At 38.2% G+C, this 17,694-nt stretch overlaps 1 protein-coding gene across 2 annotated transcripts in view; it reads right to left on the bottom strand.

Annotated features, from left to right (window-relative positions):
• Slc39a10 (solute carrier family 39 member 10) overlaps positions 1–17,694 on the bottom strand; it is a 48,457-nt gene that overhangs the window by 22,470 nt on the left and 8,293 nt on the right. The window contains exons 1-3 of one of the 2 annotated variants that reach the window (XM_032901102.1): positions 15,213–15,284; positions 7,555–8,579; positions 5,409–5,616 (exon numbers count right to left, since the gene is read on the bottom strand). In XM_032901102.1, coding sequence (XP_032756993.1) covers positions 5,409–5,616; positions 7,555–8,568 — 1,222 coding nt within the window. In that variant the 5' untranslated portion in view covers positions 8,569–8,579; positions 15,213–15,284. Of the gene's footprint in view, positions 1–5,408; positions 5,617–7,554; positions 8,580–15,212; positions 15,285–17,694 lie in introns of those variants that run through there. The other variant, XM_032901101.1, reaches the window with a different exon arrangement.

The raw sequence follows: 17,694 nt of genomic DNA, 5'->3' as shown, positions 1-17,694 counted from the left end.
TTCGATACCAGTATACTGTACTCTTAATAATAACTAAGATCAAATTGTTATATCTTAACACTAAAAAGGGAAGAAAAATTTTCCCCTTTTATTGGATTAACTTTTAAAAATTGTGTAACACAAAATTAGCTATTTTAAAAAATCAAAATTATACATGAGTGCTGGGGATTTGCCCCAGAGGCACAAGGTCCCAGGGGACGGAAGGGTTGGCCACAGCAGGGATGGTGAGTGGACGTCTGAGGCAGTCCTCTAAGTCTGACAGCTTCCTTCATAAACCATAGCACCTCCAGATTCCTTCTTAGCCAAAGGTTTATATACCACTGTTTATCACTGTTTTAAAGGGGGCTACATACACAAAAGATGATAGGTAGAAAAAATTAAGTTTAATTATGCCTGAAAGAAGAAATGTTAACAGTTAATTTAAATGACTATCTTGCAAATCAGAGCTAATTATGATAAAGATGAAGACAGCATTATGGAACTTCATAAAATTATCACAATTCCCTTACACTTTCTTCATCAAGGCCACTAGCCATGAGCAGTAAGGTTAGTAACTTATCTACCATGAATTATCCTGTTTCTGCGAGTTCTGAGAAGTAAATTAAGCCCTTGCTGCTCTTGCAAAGGAGCTGGGTTCAGTCCGTAGAACCACATGGTAATTCTCAACTCCAGTTCCAGGGATTCAGGGTCTTCTCTGGCCCCTGAGGGCACAAGGGCAGCGCATGGTTCAGACAAAACTTCCATACACATTAAAACAGACAAACAAACAAACAAACAAACAAACACTCAGAAACACCCAGACATCTTCTATCGTTGACAAGTACTCCATGACAACCGTTTCATTTTAGAAGCAGCACAACCACTCCTGCACATGTGGTGCTAGGATAAACTTCCTCTTTCAATTGTTTACTTTTAATTTTTCAAAAAAAATAATCTCAGTTCTCTGCTACTATAAATTTGAACAAACATTTTTCCAGCAATTTAATCTTTTTTTGAGAAAGAAAAATAAAAGTCTTTTGACCTGTATTTAGTTTTGAATATACTGTATTTAGAAATACCTGGTTTTAGAATTTCCAGGTTGTTTACTGATTTTTAGTTTACATAAGCTCCTAATTTTCTAAATACACCAGAGGAAAAAAGCAATGCAAAGTTTTCCAATTTCTAATCAAATTATTGTGCTTTTCTAATCACAATTTATTTGGTATAAAACAACGTATAACGCAGCTGGAAAGATATCTTTTAGGGAACTCATACCTAACAAGCAATATACAAACTGTTAGGTACGACTAGCAATTGTTTTCTTTTTTTCGACTCAAGATACCATATGTAATAAAAAGAGCTAAGTGTCTGAAGCAAGCTTCACTTATTCCGCAAATTAGGTTGCTAGAAACGCTAAAGGTCTTCAAGCTTAGTTATTCACCAACTCCTTTCCTCATTACCAGAAGAGAAAATGCATTCTTTTAAAAAGAAGCACTCGTCTGTGGAAACTTTCTAATTAACTTGGTGCAGAGCATGTGCAAGACGGCAGCTTTCTCCACTGTTTCAGCATTTTAATTGGCAGAAAATGCTTAGCCGCCCATTCACGGCCCCCCTTGGTAATTAAGCTAGGGTCAACTCTATGACTAAATGAGCCAATCTTGTGAAACAAACGGTTTCTACCGTGCACACTATTCGGGGTATTTGGTTTACAGCGGTCTTTGAACAAAGTTAATGAGGTAGTAGCTGACTCACTATGGGAGATTTATATAAAACAAGTTAACCTTTCTTAATGGTGCAGCAGTCATTAAAAATAATTACTAGTGGGGCATTCTCTCTATCAATTATTAACATCTATCAGGACATAATTAAATCAAGCTGCATTTCTGACAATGCTAAAAACCACCTGCAAACAACTAATCAATACTCACTATTTGTAACATACTTGTTTTCAAAACAATTTCCTCTAAGGCTTTCAAATTGACTAAGCTGTAACTTCCTGTACTACTTGCTACATAACTGCCAACAGCTTTATTTTAATCTATAGATTATTGCGATATTACAACATAGACAACACTAATTAAAAAGCCCTAATCCATTACTGGCATGAAAACAATGTTTTTTAGGCTCCTTCAAAATAAAAACACTGTTGGTTTTAACTTCAGCAGAAACAAACTTGTTACTTTCCATTTTCCCCTATACAGAAAAAGTACATTCTGTTCTCAATTAAGTTTAATCTCTGACTCCCCTTTTGTGTGGGAGAGAAGGACAGTTTCTCATCTACAAAGAAAAATTATGTGTGAGGTTAAGAAAGGACAGATTTTTTCCCATAATAAATATTCAAATCCAATATTGGACTCACTGTCTCTGTTCTTCCCACCTGGGTGAAGACAGGATGAGGGGCTTCCTTTCCTTTCCACTCTTAGAGACAGTGTCTCACTACGTAGACTAGGCTGGCTTTGGATTCAGAGCCACCCGACTCTGACTTCTAGTTCTTCGACTGCAGGGCATGTGAGCCGTATCCAGTTCTCAAGACCACTCTTGAGTATATTTTCTCAACACCTAATCAACACTTAGAGCCAGTTAGACAAATATGTTTTTACAACTTTCTTCTTAGGTCTACAAGTCTGTCGATATGCTATTACATATTACGGTACCCACCTCCTCACTTGGCTCTCATTCTCATTCTAATAAAACATTAAGATCCAATTCAGTGAGGGGTAGGAGCCACAGGCAGCAGTACAGAGTGGGAACTAGGGCTATAAGCACTACATGGAGGATCTGCAGCTCACTCGGCAGCACTTCTCTAAGCCTCACAAAACTGATAAACAAGAAAGGACCTATCTTGAGGAGCTAATAAATCAGAGTGGGGAACAGCAGTACAATGTGTGGTCACGGCTACGTAGGAGGCTGAAGCAGCAGCATTGCTTGATCCCAAGTTCAAGGCAAGCCTGGGTAACAGTGAAACATAATTCAACTCAAGAATGAGTGAATGAATGCATGCAATTTCTTTGTATAAATGTTCAATTTAATACGTACATAACTGTAGTGTATTATAATTAATTAATTTAGTCTAGGGCTATTTTCCCATAGGAAAAAAATTAACCAGTAATAGAAATGCAGGTACTGAGAAGACTGACTTACCTTGTTAAGAAAAGATTTCCTTTTATTTACAGTATTTCAGGATGTAAGAACTATCTGTATCCCAAATACAATTCTTACAAATGAGAACCAGATACTCTTAAAGGTGTCTACTTTATTACTATAAAATAAGACTCTTTAAGTAACTTTCACCATGGTAGAATCCAACTTTTATTCATATCAATAAATAGTAATTTTATAAACTCCCATTACTATCTTCTAGGGTCAGAGCACCTTGGATACTTCAACCTGAACTTTGTTCACTATCCTAAACTTTCAGTAATACCACTGTGGTTTTGCACATGGTTAAGTGGCTTACAGAAATTCCAATTTTTACAACAGTTTATTGTTCGATTATATATTTAATGAGCTTCAAGGATGAATTTTAAATAAGCATCTTCCTAGAATATAACAGAAAGCATATAGGCTAATATTAAACAATGTATTCAATCAATCTACATGAGTGCTTGCTCCTAATTCAAAGCTCTCTTTACTATAAATATGTAGAGACAAAAGCTTTAGTCACTACCTTTAAGTAACTGAGGCCCAAGAAAAACATATTGATCTAATTATTAAGGTTCTTCCTAATCTCTACTATTAGGGACACATGCATCAACAAGGAACCCTGGCTAAGTTACAGATGAACAAGGAAGCTAGCACAGAGTCTAACCCCTGAACTGAATGTCTGAAGAAACACAGCCCACAGAGCAGAAAGAAAAACATCATCAGCTCTCTGCTAAGCTCATTGAGAAGAGAAACACGGAGGGATTCAGACGCAAAGGCTGAAAGCCTGAGCCCCAAGCAAAACTAGGTTGTAACCTCAAGACCATAGGACACAGTACCGTTTGCATGAGAGAAAATATCACAGATGCAATGGAAAGTTATTACATAGTGTAAAGATACAGCAAACATCAAAGAGTTAACTAAGCTTCAGGTAAGTTCAGAAGGGATCAGGATAGGGATGAGCTGCCTACGAGTTTTATCAGGCAAGCCTAATGTTTGTGAGCGGTCACTCATCAAGCCTACAAATTGTGGACACGTTACTTAACTTCCCTCTGGCTCCATTTCTATCTAAAAAGAAAGAGAAAAAAAACACGCAAAAAAATTAAAAACAAGAATCACAGAATTTCTCTTTCAGAATTATGAAATTTAACGGGGGAAAAGGCATACAAAATATTTGACATATAAATACCAAAGTGTGTTACTTATACAGGCTGAAGCCTGGCTCAACTACCTACAGCCTGAGATGCTGAGAGGAATAATATTACCTGCCCCATGGGACTGCTGGGAGGAGCACATCCATTGAATTTAGAAGGATGCCCGGAATGTGTTTGTAATGAGATAAACTAAAGTATTAATGTAATGTTAAACTGTCACAACTAAACACAAATTTCTATGCTGAAGACGCTCACTTAGATTTTAGACTATACATCTAGTCTAGTGCCAGAGATGTCCTGCAAGGGGTAGGAGCATAGGCGCAAAGGTTATGAGGCTTTTCAACAACCAAAGAGCCATAAAAACAAGATGACTACAAGCAAATTTATAAGAGAGCGCATGGAGTTAGAAGATATCTCATTAGACTCCTGACTCTAGAAAAGCAAAGAGGGAAGGAAGAAAATCAGAGGGAAACAAAAAAGTTCTAGATTCTATCAACAAATGGAAGTGGTCCAGATCCAAGAGAGCTACACATTTTCACAGGGTGAAGTTGTAAGACGTCATGAGGGAAGCCATGCGAATATCACAGTGGCGCTGTCTGCACAGCTGGATGCAGTGGGAAGGAGCAGCCAACCCCGGCTAGGCACAATCTGAAAACAGTATTGGTTTCACCCAACTGGACGAGGCAGAGTAACCATGTGGCATGCCTCTTAGCCTCTAGCCTCCCACTTTACTTCTTCAAATTCAATCAACTTTGCTTTTCATGAAGCTCGAACCCTGCTAAAGATTAAATAACGTAATGTAAAATAACTTTAATCAGAGATCCCATTATTTACATTATAGAAAAAAGATTTCTATTTCCTTTCTAATCCTTTTCTCTATTCTCAACAAAGCAGTCCTCTATAGGGCCAGAAGAAATAAAATAAAAATACTACAAGCACAAGGCCCTGGGTTCAGTCCCCAGCTCCGAAAAAAAAAAAAAAATACTAACAAGCCTCTTACCTTCCTCCATTAATCTTCCATTGGTTAGAATATGAAAATCTGATGCTGAAATAAAGCCGACAACTTAGCATTTCATTTTAATGCATAACTTGAGACACAGCGTGAGTACTATCTTAAGGAGGAAAAAATCTTACCTGATGCCCCTATGTTTGCCTTATCTTCAGGAACCAGAGCTTTATCCTTATTTAAATCTTCAACTAAAAGTTTGTCAAAATGTTCAATACAAAGTCTGCTGTCGATCTGATACAGCAAGGCCGGGCAAAGGTATGTGAATAGATCAGGCGAGATGGGGGAGTTGGGACCCAGGCCAAAATGCTTTAACAACTGAGTGACGTTCAAACACTGTAAGGAAATGGAGAAAACAAATCAACTACAAGCAGGTTTTTAAGATTATGCAGAAAAGGTTATTGTACAATTAATATATTCTAAATATCACTTGAAAATTACTGTAATACAAATACATAAGAATCATGCTCTCTATAGGAATTTATGCAAAAAGTTAAAATAGGAAGACATTCTACTAGATTACTTGAGAATTTCTAGAGATCTTTTTTCTATTCCAACACATGAAAGATGTCTCAACCATGTTTCCAAGATTCTTATAACATCAGAAGGGCTCTCCCCTATCAAACTGCAGTTTTAGTGACTCACATTCCATTAGCACAGATATTTTTTTCCTGCCAAAGCATTCCAGAAGAATGTTATATTGAACACTGGGGCATATTTTAACTCAGTGGGTTTGATTATCAAAACAGCAAAATAGTAGCAACAATCCATTAAAAACACACACACAGGGGTTGGGGATTTAGCTCAGTGGTAGAGCGCTTGCCTAGGAAGCGCAAGGCCCTGAGTTGGTCCCCAGCTCCAAAAAAAAGAACCACACACACACACACACACACACACACACACACACACACACACACACTCCAAAAACGAAACAGAGTATCAGTAAATTCTAGCCCAATGTGAGCTGAGGAAAACCAAGAGCATGAACTGGGGCTGTCCTCACTGCCAGGTCTTAGGTTTAACCCTGGCACAAAAAGAAGAAAAGAAAAAAAATTATTAGCTGATATTTTAAAGACAAAACAGAAAGAAATTACCTAAGTTTGGATCTACCATGAAGTAAACACTAATGTCTTATATTAAGATACAGAACTGTGCTTACCCAGATCTTTATTGACATAGGATCTCATTTTATCAATAGCTCAAAATAACTGTAACCACAAAATTAAGACCTACTCTCAGGTCTTAGTCACGGTGAGATGCCACCCTACTCAAAGCTGAAAACATTCTCAAAGTCTCCTGGGGGTCAGGGCCTCAGAGCCGTGAGGACGAGAGCATGGACTGAGCACGCAGACCCTGGGGTCTAGTGAACACAGTAAATGTGTATACCACTTCCATCTAGGGAAGGTGCTACAATCTTATCTACGAAATATCTCACAAAGGGTTTAATATATTTTACTGTTAAAACCACTGTGTATAACTGCTAGAAACAAGTATCTGATGACTTCGCCAGAGAAGAAATGAAGAAATGGTCTGAATTTACTCAGATGCACACTAACCATAAAGCAGTAACATAGACAAGACATGTCTACTTTCCATGTTGGATGGGATACATATAACAAAAAGGAAATACACTTTTAAAAAATGGAGGACATAAGTGAAGGTAAAAAAGCTTCCAAAAATATGAAGACTTAGAAGAAAATTAAGCGCATTCCAGTAGTCCTGGGATTTCCAATCAAATCTTTTTGCAGGTCCATGAAGGGCCTCAGTAAAGACTGATATCACGATAGGTCTTATCGGAAAGTAATAGAGGAGAAGCGCAATGTATTTACAAAAACTCAGAAGCAAAAACAATGACTGGGAAGTATTAACTTCCTTTAATAGGTTATTATTCGAGAGAAGTTAGTTATCTCTGAAAAGATCATGCTGAACAAGAACAAACATGTTTCAATTTTCTGATATTTAGAAGCCAGCTATCGTATTAACAGTGAAACTGTTACTGGAGAGTCAGAATTCATAAAACAGCACAGTAAAATGAATTAAAGGATACACTATCAAATGACACTTAAATATTTAGAATAGGCTTGAGGAACCCAAATTTGAGAATAAATAAACCCCTGATTAAAAAGGTCCAACCTTGATTTTGATTCCTCACGTCTGAGTTGTGATGCGACCCCTCTACGGTTTACCTTATCCTTACCTAAAGTGCTCCACGCCTACATAAGAACTACGGAGTAACCCCCACAGACACCACTGCACACCACATTTTAGACCTACTTCATGTTGGCGGTCATCTTCATTGTGGTCTTTGTGGCTAGGAGTGGAATAAATTGCACTTTTTTTCACATGTGGCGCTTCTCGCTTTCGAGTATGTCGAAGTTCACCTTCATTATCAGGATCAAATTCTTGGTGTCCATGGCCAAGCTCATGGCCACTGTGCTCGGGAAGATGTGCATGAGGATGGCCCGGGCTATGTACACGGTCAAGTTTGTGAACCCGATTATGCTCATATTGTTCACCGTGGTCATGGGTGGGGAGGAAACCTGGTGTGTTAACCTCAGAGTTCTCCTTTTTCCTCTTCCCTTTCTCCTTCCTCCTGACCTTCCCTGACTTCACTTCAGATTGTTCTTGTGTTTTATTGGTCTCTGTTGAAGGGCCGTGACCCGGCTCCCCATGCTCGCTGTGAGCGATGGAGTCATTGTGAACCCGCCGAGTGGTGTTACGGTCCAGGTGATGATGCAAACGATGGCGATGATGGAAGCGGTGACTGCGGTCGTGCGGGTGTTTATCGTCGGATTTGATGGGCACTTCGGCTGCCTCTCTCTCTGGATCACACTTGTGGTTTCTTTTTGATGTTATACTGGTCGTAGTGTGGTTTTCTGCATTTAAATGATTGTGAAAATGCTGGTGGTTATGGGAGTGGAAATGCTTTCCCTCTTGAACGGCCAGAATGTCTAAGTGAGAAACATGATCATGGCCAAGGTCCTCATGATTAATCTCAACGACTTTGATCTCTCCAAGGCCCAAGTTTGTTAAAAGTTTCTCCAGACCAAAAAAGGATAATCTTCCATTTTCACCGTAACGGTCAAACAGTTTTTCAATATAGTACTTTTTTTCATTTTCAGCATCCTGCACTGAAAATGTGCTTGACTCTGACTCTGTCATTCCACGGTGGTGCCTGTGAAGCTCCTCAGGGCCATGGTCATGGTCTTCATGGCAGTGGTTGCAATGATGGAAAATAAACGTCAGCAAACAGATGAGGCAGAATTTTGTGTGTATATGCACCTTCATCTCTACTTTTCCTAAAGGGTTTAAAAGACAGGTGATCACGTTATATCGACATATTCAAGATAATAAAATTTATTTTGCAATTGCCAATCCATGAGCCAAGTATTTCATCCCATTTCCTTCATGACTATAGTCATTCTTTGATCAATACCCTCTATGAAAAGTAGCCCCTTTTATTTAATTGTATTAGTGTACAGGCCTTTTAATTAATACAAGCTTATCAAAACACGGGACTATTTTGACTACTTTTGAAATACCGAAGACTCCATGCACATTTTTATTGTTGTCTTATTTTCTATTTGGTCCTTTAAAAAACGAGGTTTGCTGGTTCTTGCACACTGAGGTCCTGCTTAGGGCAGTAATACAGGAAAAAATTAGATGACTGAAATGGGGTTTAGAAAGATGGCTCAACAGTTAGAGCGTACCCAAGTCAGTTACCGGCTGCAGAATCACACAGCTTCCAACCAGCGGTAACTTCAGCTCCAGGGGAATCTAATATCTTCTGGCCTCCATGGATAACTTAACTCACACAGAGATATCCACAGATACCCACAAGTAATCTTTTAAAAATGAGAAAAATTGTTTCAAAAATCAGGAAAATTTTCTCAGTATTCACAAATGCTTAGAATTGGATACAATAAAAATCCAAGAGTAACTTAATTTTCTATAGTTGCTCAATGTAAGAGTAACTAAAAATCAAATATATTTCTATAACCAGAAGAACTACAACATGAAACTAGTAACTAATAACATTATTAATAGCAAAAATATCTAGGCACAAATCTAATAAAACTTATATAAGGCCTATAGAAAAATGTCACACATTATTGGACAAAATTAGGTAAATACATGGCTATGCTAGGCTTATGAATAGGTGAACTATGGATCCAACACAATCTCAATCAAAATCCTGGAAGTTTCTGTGTGAGAAGCAATGAGCTATATTTGATATTTATGTGGAAACAGTCAGAGGCGAGAATAGCCATGACATGTGTGGGTGTGGGGATGGGGGTGGACAAGAGTTTAAAAATTAAAAATGTAAAAAGAAAAAGGGAATATACCAAAGGAACAAAAGGTAGTGGCTCAACTTGCACATAAAAGGAAGAAATACCCTGGTTGACCTCTAACACCACAGACAGAATCAACTACAGATAAACACAGGAGCCTAAATTTTAGACAAGAAAAGCTTAAACAGGAGAGGGTCCAAAAAAGTCAGTTAGGAGAATGTGGTACTCAAATCTGAGTTGAATTTGAATTTAGAATTCAGTTTCTCGGTTATCATAGCCATTGAAAATGCTGTCCCACCACACACAGCTAAGGGTCCCAGGCTCGGCAGCACAGACATGGAGCACAATCATCACGACAGGAAGTTCTACTGAAAAGCACGCTTCTAGAATCTAGAAATACAATGTGAGCCAACTCTGCTATTTTAACCTTTTCTAGGCATACATGTGAAAGTAATTTCATATTACACTCTAGCGAACTCATTTTATATCCTAATTGATACCATGTATTTTACCCCAATATGACGTATAGCCCATCTTAATTCAGACTGAGCATATTTCAAGTGCCCAACAGTGACATGTGACTACTGACCACTAACTAGAAAGTGCAGATCTACAAAAATTACTTGAGAAACTAAGAACTTCAAGATAGGAGACAGAAGTCACTAAAAAGAGAAAATTGGTGTCACTGACTTCATTAAAATTAAGGATTTTTCTCAAGTCCAAGTGGATCAAGGACCTATTCATAAAACAGATACACTGAAACTAATAGACGACAAAGTTGGAAAGAGTCTGGAAAACATGGGCACAGAGGAAAAGTTCCTGAACAGAACACCAATGACTATGCTCTAAGATCAATGGGACCTCATGAAATTGCAAAGCCTCTATAAGGCAAAGGACACTGTCAATGGAACAAAACGGCAACCAACAGATTAGGAAAAGTTCTTTACCAATCCTTCATCTGGTAGAAGGTTAATATCCAATATATACAAAGAACTCAAGAAGTTAGACTCCAGAAAACCAAGTAACCCTATTAAAAAATTGGGTACAGAGCTAAACAAAGAATTCTTAACTGAGGAACATTGAATGACCATGAAGCATCTAAAGAAATGTTCAACATCCTTAGTCATCACAGAAATGCAAATAAAAACAACCCTGAGATTCCACCTCAAACCAGTCAGAATGGCTAAGATAAAAAAACTCAGGTGACAAGAGATGCTGGCAAGGATGTGGAGAAAAAGGAACACTCCCCCATTGTTGGTGGGATTGCATGCTGGTACAACCACTCTGGAAATCAGTCTGGTGGCTCCTCAGCAAATTGGACATAGTACTACTTGAGGACCCAGCTACACAACTCCTGAGCATATACCCAAAAGATGCTCCAACATATAACAAGGACACATGCTCCACTACGTTCATAGCAGCCTTGTTTATAATAGCCAGAAGCTGGAAAGAACCCAAATGTCCTCAACAGAGGAATGGATACAGAAAACGTGCTACTAAGCTATTAAAAACAACTTCATGAAATTTATAGGCAAATGGATGGAACTAGAAAATATCATCCTGAGTGAGGTAACCCAGTCACAAAAGAACACACATGGTATATACTCACTGATAAGTGAATATTAGTTCAAAAGCTTGGAATACCTGAGATACAATTCACAGATCACATGAAGCTCAAGAAGAAGGAAGACTAAAGTATGGATGTTGCAGTCCTTCTTAAAAGGGGGAACAAAATACTCACAGGAGGAAATATGGAGACAAAGTGTGGAACAGAAACTGAAAGAAAGGCCATCCAGAGACTGCCCCACCTGGGGATCCAGCCCATATACAGTCACTGAACCCAGACAATATTGCTGATGCCAAGAAGTGCTTGCTGACAGGAACCTGATATGGATGTCTCCTGAGAGGATCTGCCAGAGCCTGACAAATACAGAGGTGGATGCTTATAGCTAACCAACGACTGAGAATGGGGTCCCCAATAGAGGAGTTAGAGAAAGGAGCTGAAGGGGTTTGTAACCCCATAGGAAGAACATCAACAACCAACCAGAACCCCTAGAACTCCCAGGGACTAAACCAGCATCCCAAGAGTACAAATGGAGGAACCCATGGCTCCAGCCACATATGTAGCAGAGAATGGCCTTATTGGACATCAATGGGAGAAGTCCTTGGTCCAGTGAAGGCTCAATGCCCCAGTGTAGGGGAAGACCAGGATGGGGAGGTGGGAGGCAGTGGGTGGGTCGGGGACCACCCTCATAGAAGCAGGGGGAGGGGAGATGGGATAGAGGGTTTTGGGAAGGGAAACTGGGAAAGAGGATAAAATTAAAATGCAAATTAGAAAAATCCAATAAAAGAAAAAACATGTAAGGATTTCTGTTCCAAACAAAGAAATAAGCAAGCAAGTCGTGAGTGTAGAGGTTGGGTGATTCTGAGAGGAAGTGGAGAAGGGGGTGTATAAAATCAAAATGCATTGGATGAGATTCTCAAAGAGTTGAAAAAACTTTTTATTAGCATCTTTCAAAAAGCAAACCATGCTCTAGGAGATGACTATCATGAGCAGATGGGAGCAGAAAATTCATGCTGTATATCATGTATAGGTGGTTTAAAACATGCCAAAATACATGCTGGGTGGTGGTGGCCATTTCTTTTATTCCAAGCACCCAGGAGGCAGATGCTTTATGATTCTGAGGCCTTGCCTAGTCTACAGAGCTAGTTCCAGAAGAACCAGCACTTCATAGAGAAACCCTATCTCAAAAAGTAAAAGAAAAAGAAAATGCCTGAAACGCAGAACAAAACAAAACTTTCCTTTTTAAGATGAACTTGTGTAGCTAGACAGAGCAGAGAAGATTCCACTCTGGAGCAGAGCAGCTCCCTTTCAAGGAAGGAAAGAAGGAAACCATCAGTGGAAGGAGCACTCGCATTCAACAGTTCCTAAGATTTTATCTTTCAAAAAGAAATGAGAGGAGATGCTCTGAAGCACTCTGACAACACTGTTAACATCCACTAATGTAGGACGACAGGACACATGTTCACTGTTTTCCTGCGTACTACAGAGCCTGACCCAGTGGTTTAACAAAGGGTCAAGTAGCTGTGAAGTAGCTTCATCAGTCACATCGAGATCATCTTGGGGTTAGAAGTTATCACACCCTACTCAGACCTGGTACATCAACATCTTGGTTATGGGTAAACAATGTTTTAGTCTAGTTTTTCTTCTGAGTCTGATATAAACTAGTTAAAATTTGAGGCCTAATAATTTATACCAGTAAATTCTCGAACACTTCTACTGTAGTCAATCAATGGTTATAATTGTCTAATATATCAGGTTGAACTATCTGTGATGAGTAGGAGTTGAGAATTAAATGCAAATTGCTAATTCCAAAGCTACAATGAGATTTGACTTTTAATCCAAACACTTCAATTTCGTAGTCTCATTGATAAGATCACTATTAAAAAATGTTTAATTTAGTGATGTGACTAGTAGTCACAGAACACCAAAGAGCTGCAAACTACCAGAAGTAAAAGGCAAATAGGCAATTGAGGGTTCTCCCTTAATTTTTTCTGACAGCCTGTGTGTGACACCTGGGTTTCGACCTTATTTAGCCTCCAGGGATGTAGGGCAATAAAGCCCTGTTGGTTACATTGTGAATTTGAGGCATTCTGTTACAGAAGCTTTAGGAAAGTAATAAAAGGACTCACTGAAAATTAGCAAGATCAGGATGTCAACAACTCTGGGTATCTGACCACATCTAGGCAGTAATAACCAAACCTGGATTAAAGAAAATGCCATAGGCTTTAGGATTAAATTTAAATATTCCATGAAAAGGAGGGATAGAATTTCAGATTCTCAAACACAGCAGGATGAGCAGCAGAGGTGTTTTGTGGTGGGGGACATGCTAATCAAAACAACAGGCTCCCTGGCCTGTGTATCCTCTGCTAGCAAAGTCAAAACAAATCCCGCTATTTATTTAATATAGCTTTCCCCCTCCTAGACATTTTAATGTTCAAATGAGAAAGATTTCTGAGGAAACAGTAACCCATGGAACCCAGTGAGGACTCTAATTACTTTTATAACCATATGGGTTTTGTCTTTATTTTATAAGTACTGAAATATTCAAGAGAATAATTCAGAGATAAATTGTTTGGTCTGGATAAGAATCAAATTAATTTTACTTGTACACTAATGAAAATGAAAGGCCATGGATGTTTAGCAATCATTATTTAGCAGAAGATTCCCATTCCTCTCTGTCCATAACACTCCCTGCAGGTGCCTCATGGTTCCCACTGAGATGCTAGTATAAGGTGATGGTCTGAGTTTATCCATTCAGCTGATACATTTTCTCTCTGTTCACTGAATGGGAACCAGTTGATAATAAGTGTATATTAGAAAAGACCAAATGAATGGTGCCTATGCAGAGTATACATACGGTTTATGTTGACACACCTATCACTATTCTTTATAATTGTGTAAAGAATCCAATGTACTGCAAAGATCCCAGTCCTGAGTCTCTAAGTTACTACGTTCAGGAGAGATTGACAGGTTTAAGAAGATAAGTGACCAGGAGCCACCTCAGTGCTAAGGCTGCAGATGTGTGCAGCGTCATCTGAACGGGCTCAGAGGCTCTGCAGAGATCCCTTCCCAGAAGGAAGCAGCGAGCTCTTTTCTGTCTCACAACAGTCTATGACTGCTTCAGGTGTAAGGGCTTCTCTGCTCTGGTTATTCAGAAACATCAGCCTTCCATGGATGGATGCTTGCTCAGACAATGGGAAGAGAGAAAAAAGAAAGCACCAGGTTCAGAAATTCACTCTCACAGCCTGGGAAGCGGATGCTGTACTCATCAACTTCTCTTCCTTTCAACCTGGAAAACACAACCGTCACCAGCCTCAACATGGAGGCTGGGAAAGCCAGCTGGACCTACAATTTATGGAACTTCCTAAGCATTCCATGGAAGTTGAGAATCTTTTAACTACAAAGAGTATCTGTAGGGTAGAAAAAAGAATGTAGGAAATATCAGACAAGGTCATATACCTTAAATATACAAGTCCACCTTCAGAGGACTTGGCTGTACATTAAAAAAATATTCCATTATGTCTCTGTCTCTGTTTTAGAGTTCCTCAGATTTTAAACGTTGAGAGTATTAATTTTATAATTGACTTCTGCTAGCTCTGCAGACATATATAATCCTACTGCACAGACAGTATACACTCCTACTGCACGGACATATACAAGCCTACTGCACAGACATATACAATCCTACTGCACAGACATATACAAGCCTACTGCACAGACATATACAATCCTACTGGACCCGAAATGCAAGGATGAGCTCTGACAATAAATTACCTAGCAGCTGTCACCATAAATTTATGTTCATGCTTCAGTGTTGACTTGGTATATGACATCACAATCCAACGTTTAAATATTCCATCCTTGCATAATTTCTAATTAAGGTTAATTTATAATGAGGCAATTTCATTATTATGCAATTAAAATATTCCAAAACCCAATTTTTTGCTTTGGATGAAAAGGAAAAAAAATGAAGTCCATTAATGTCCTTGTGTACTTACTATCCAAACTGTACAGTACAGCTGTGGTCACACTTGGCTATGCCCTAACCCTGGATCATTATTAAGTTATCTCTTTACCTGCGTGCTGGTCACACGAGTATTTTTCACTTCATGAGAACAGTGACTTTTATACTAGCCATGGTGTTGTCATTCAACCAATGCTTACATTTAAATGACTTTCCAAAGAATATAGACTTCAACTCTGAATCAAAAACCAAAAAAAAAAAAATTAGAAAGTTTGCACAGATGATTTTTTTTTTAAATTTATCTTGAAATAGTTTAAAATCCAGCAGTTATAAAGACAGCTCCTCTATTCCCACAACACCTTCCAGTCAGCTTTCCACAGTGCTCGTATAGACTCTTAGGCCAGATCAAAACCAAGAGACTGGTATGATTAAATGTTAAAGCTATTAAAAAAAAAAAAACCTGACTGTCACCATGTTTTACATGTACTCTTATTAAAAAAAATACAAAAAAAAAAATGGCCAAAAACACTTTTAGTCAGAGAATGAAAAGATATTATTTGCCTTGCTTAACAGAACACAGTTAGTAAGAGAAAATCTACCCAGATCCTTACACAAACTAAGGCCAGTTGCTCAGGTCAGCAACAAGCACTATGGCGGAAAGGCCACAGGCAGACTCGGCAGACCCTGTGCAAGACAGACTTTGCCTTTCAGGAGTTCTTACTCACTGGAAAGAACAATGTTAACTGGCCCGACTTACAATGCAAACATGAATCAAAATGTGTACATAATAAAGATGGTTCTTGTCAATTTACAGAAAGAGAAAGTTTGGGACATTTGATACAACATTCCTCCATAAAGACTTACCAATTTGTTCAACTAGTGATTCTATTGAGGTTTTTAAACTAGATAACGTCAAGTTGTACAGACTGCAATCTTTCAGGCAAATCATACAGAGCACCTTATACACTTAATTGCTATTTCACAAACTTTCTGATAAGATACTTTACACATATCTGATATTTTATTCTACACAAATACATGTAAATGTACAAAATTAAAGATAAAATGCCCTGGAGAATCATTACCCCCGAAGGCATACCCTCCAATGAAGGCGAGACTTCAAGACTCCGGACCTGGGGCCTGTTTCTACCACATAATTATACCACATTATTATTATTATTTCACATAACTATACCACATTATTATTTCACATACCATAGCCAAAATGTGGATGGGACACTAGGAACGTGACTAATCTAGTACATGATAGAACTATTTTAAAGGGAAAAGAAATCATCTAATAACATTTAGCCAATATAAACATTATAAACAAAAAAAAGTCATTCAATTAGATACTAATGTGACTGACATAGGAAAAAAATTAGTAAATACTAAAGAATCCTATTTCTAGCACGAGGTTTCTGGATAGGGCAATCAACCTGACATAAACTCTATATGTCACCTAATTATTTCATTTTTAAAAATTAAACAGGGGGTATAAAAAGCATTTCAGAGTATATTTTTGAAGAATACAGTTAGTAGCCCATCCCAGTTCTTTCTGATAGACACACATGTAATAAATACTACCAGGAAAGTATTATAAATTCATTATGCTAACCCTTTAGATGTTCTCAATTGTTTTTTTTGAAAGGCAAGGAGGTAGAAATTCAAAGAGAAACCACTAAACTGCTCAACTGGGATTCTATAAGTATGTAATACTGTTAGTAAAGATGTGAAAATCCCTTCACAAAATGAACCCACAGTTTACAATTTTTAAAATGTATATTTTAAAAGGTTTCATCACAGTACTTCTTCATGAAAACACAAGTAGGTTCCTTCTTTTGATCAAAACTCTATGAGCAGAAAAGGTGAGGAGTGAGTCAGCTTGTGTAAGGATCAGGCAAGGAGTCAAGTCCATTAGAAGGGCCAGCAAGACAGGACAGAGTGCTTTCTGCAAAAGCCTGATTACCACACTTTGACTCTCAGAACCTCCAAGAGCTGCCTCTGCAAAGCCGTCCTGTGACTTCTACACATGTACTGTGCACACACATACACACACACACATACACACACACATACACACACACCCCTACCTCCATGTACATGAACATATAAAAGTAAATTTATAATTAAAAATTTCTAAAGATTTGTTAAAGACTAGACTGCCTTACTAGTTATGAGTCCTTAGGTAAATAGTTAACATCTTATTACTTCTCATCACTTATAACATGGGGCTATTGACTTTTGCTTGTTTTATAGTTAACCAAGAACAAATGAACAAAAATTCATACAACATTTTTATGTTTTTATCTTCCTATGTTGCATTATTTGCACGTTCCTTATGTGTGAGTTATTAACAGTAGTATTACGTGGAGTTCATCCTCATTTCTGATTTACTCACTAGACGCATCATATATACAAAGTATTGCAGACCAGAAATCAAAGAAACCAAACCACAAACCTTTCTTATTCACCACAGCGCCGCCACTGACTGTCCTCAGCAAAACGAAGTCAATAACGTCTATGCTTATCTACCAAGAAAACTAACAAAGCATCCAAAACTGCTCTGGAAAGCAAATGGGTCTACCAAGGTA

Source organism: Rattus rattus, chromosome 4 (assembly GCF_011064425.1).
Source record: "Rattus rattus isolate New Zealand chromosome 4, Rrattus_CSIRO_v1, whole genome shotgun sequence".
Taxonomy (NCBI): Eukaryota; Metazoa; Chordata; class Mammalia; order Rodentia; family Muridae; genus Rattus; species Rattus rattus.
The sequence above is the reverse complement of the archived record's forward strand: the minus strand, read 5'-3'. Positions and strand labels throughout refer to the sequence as shown.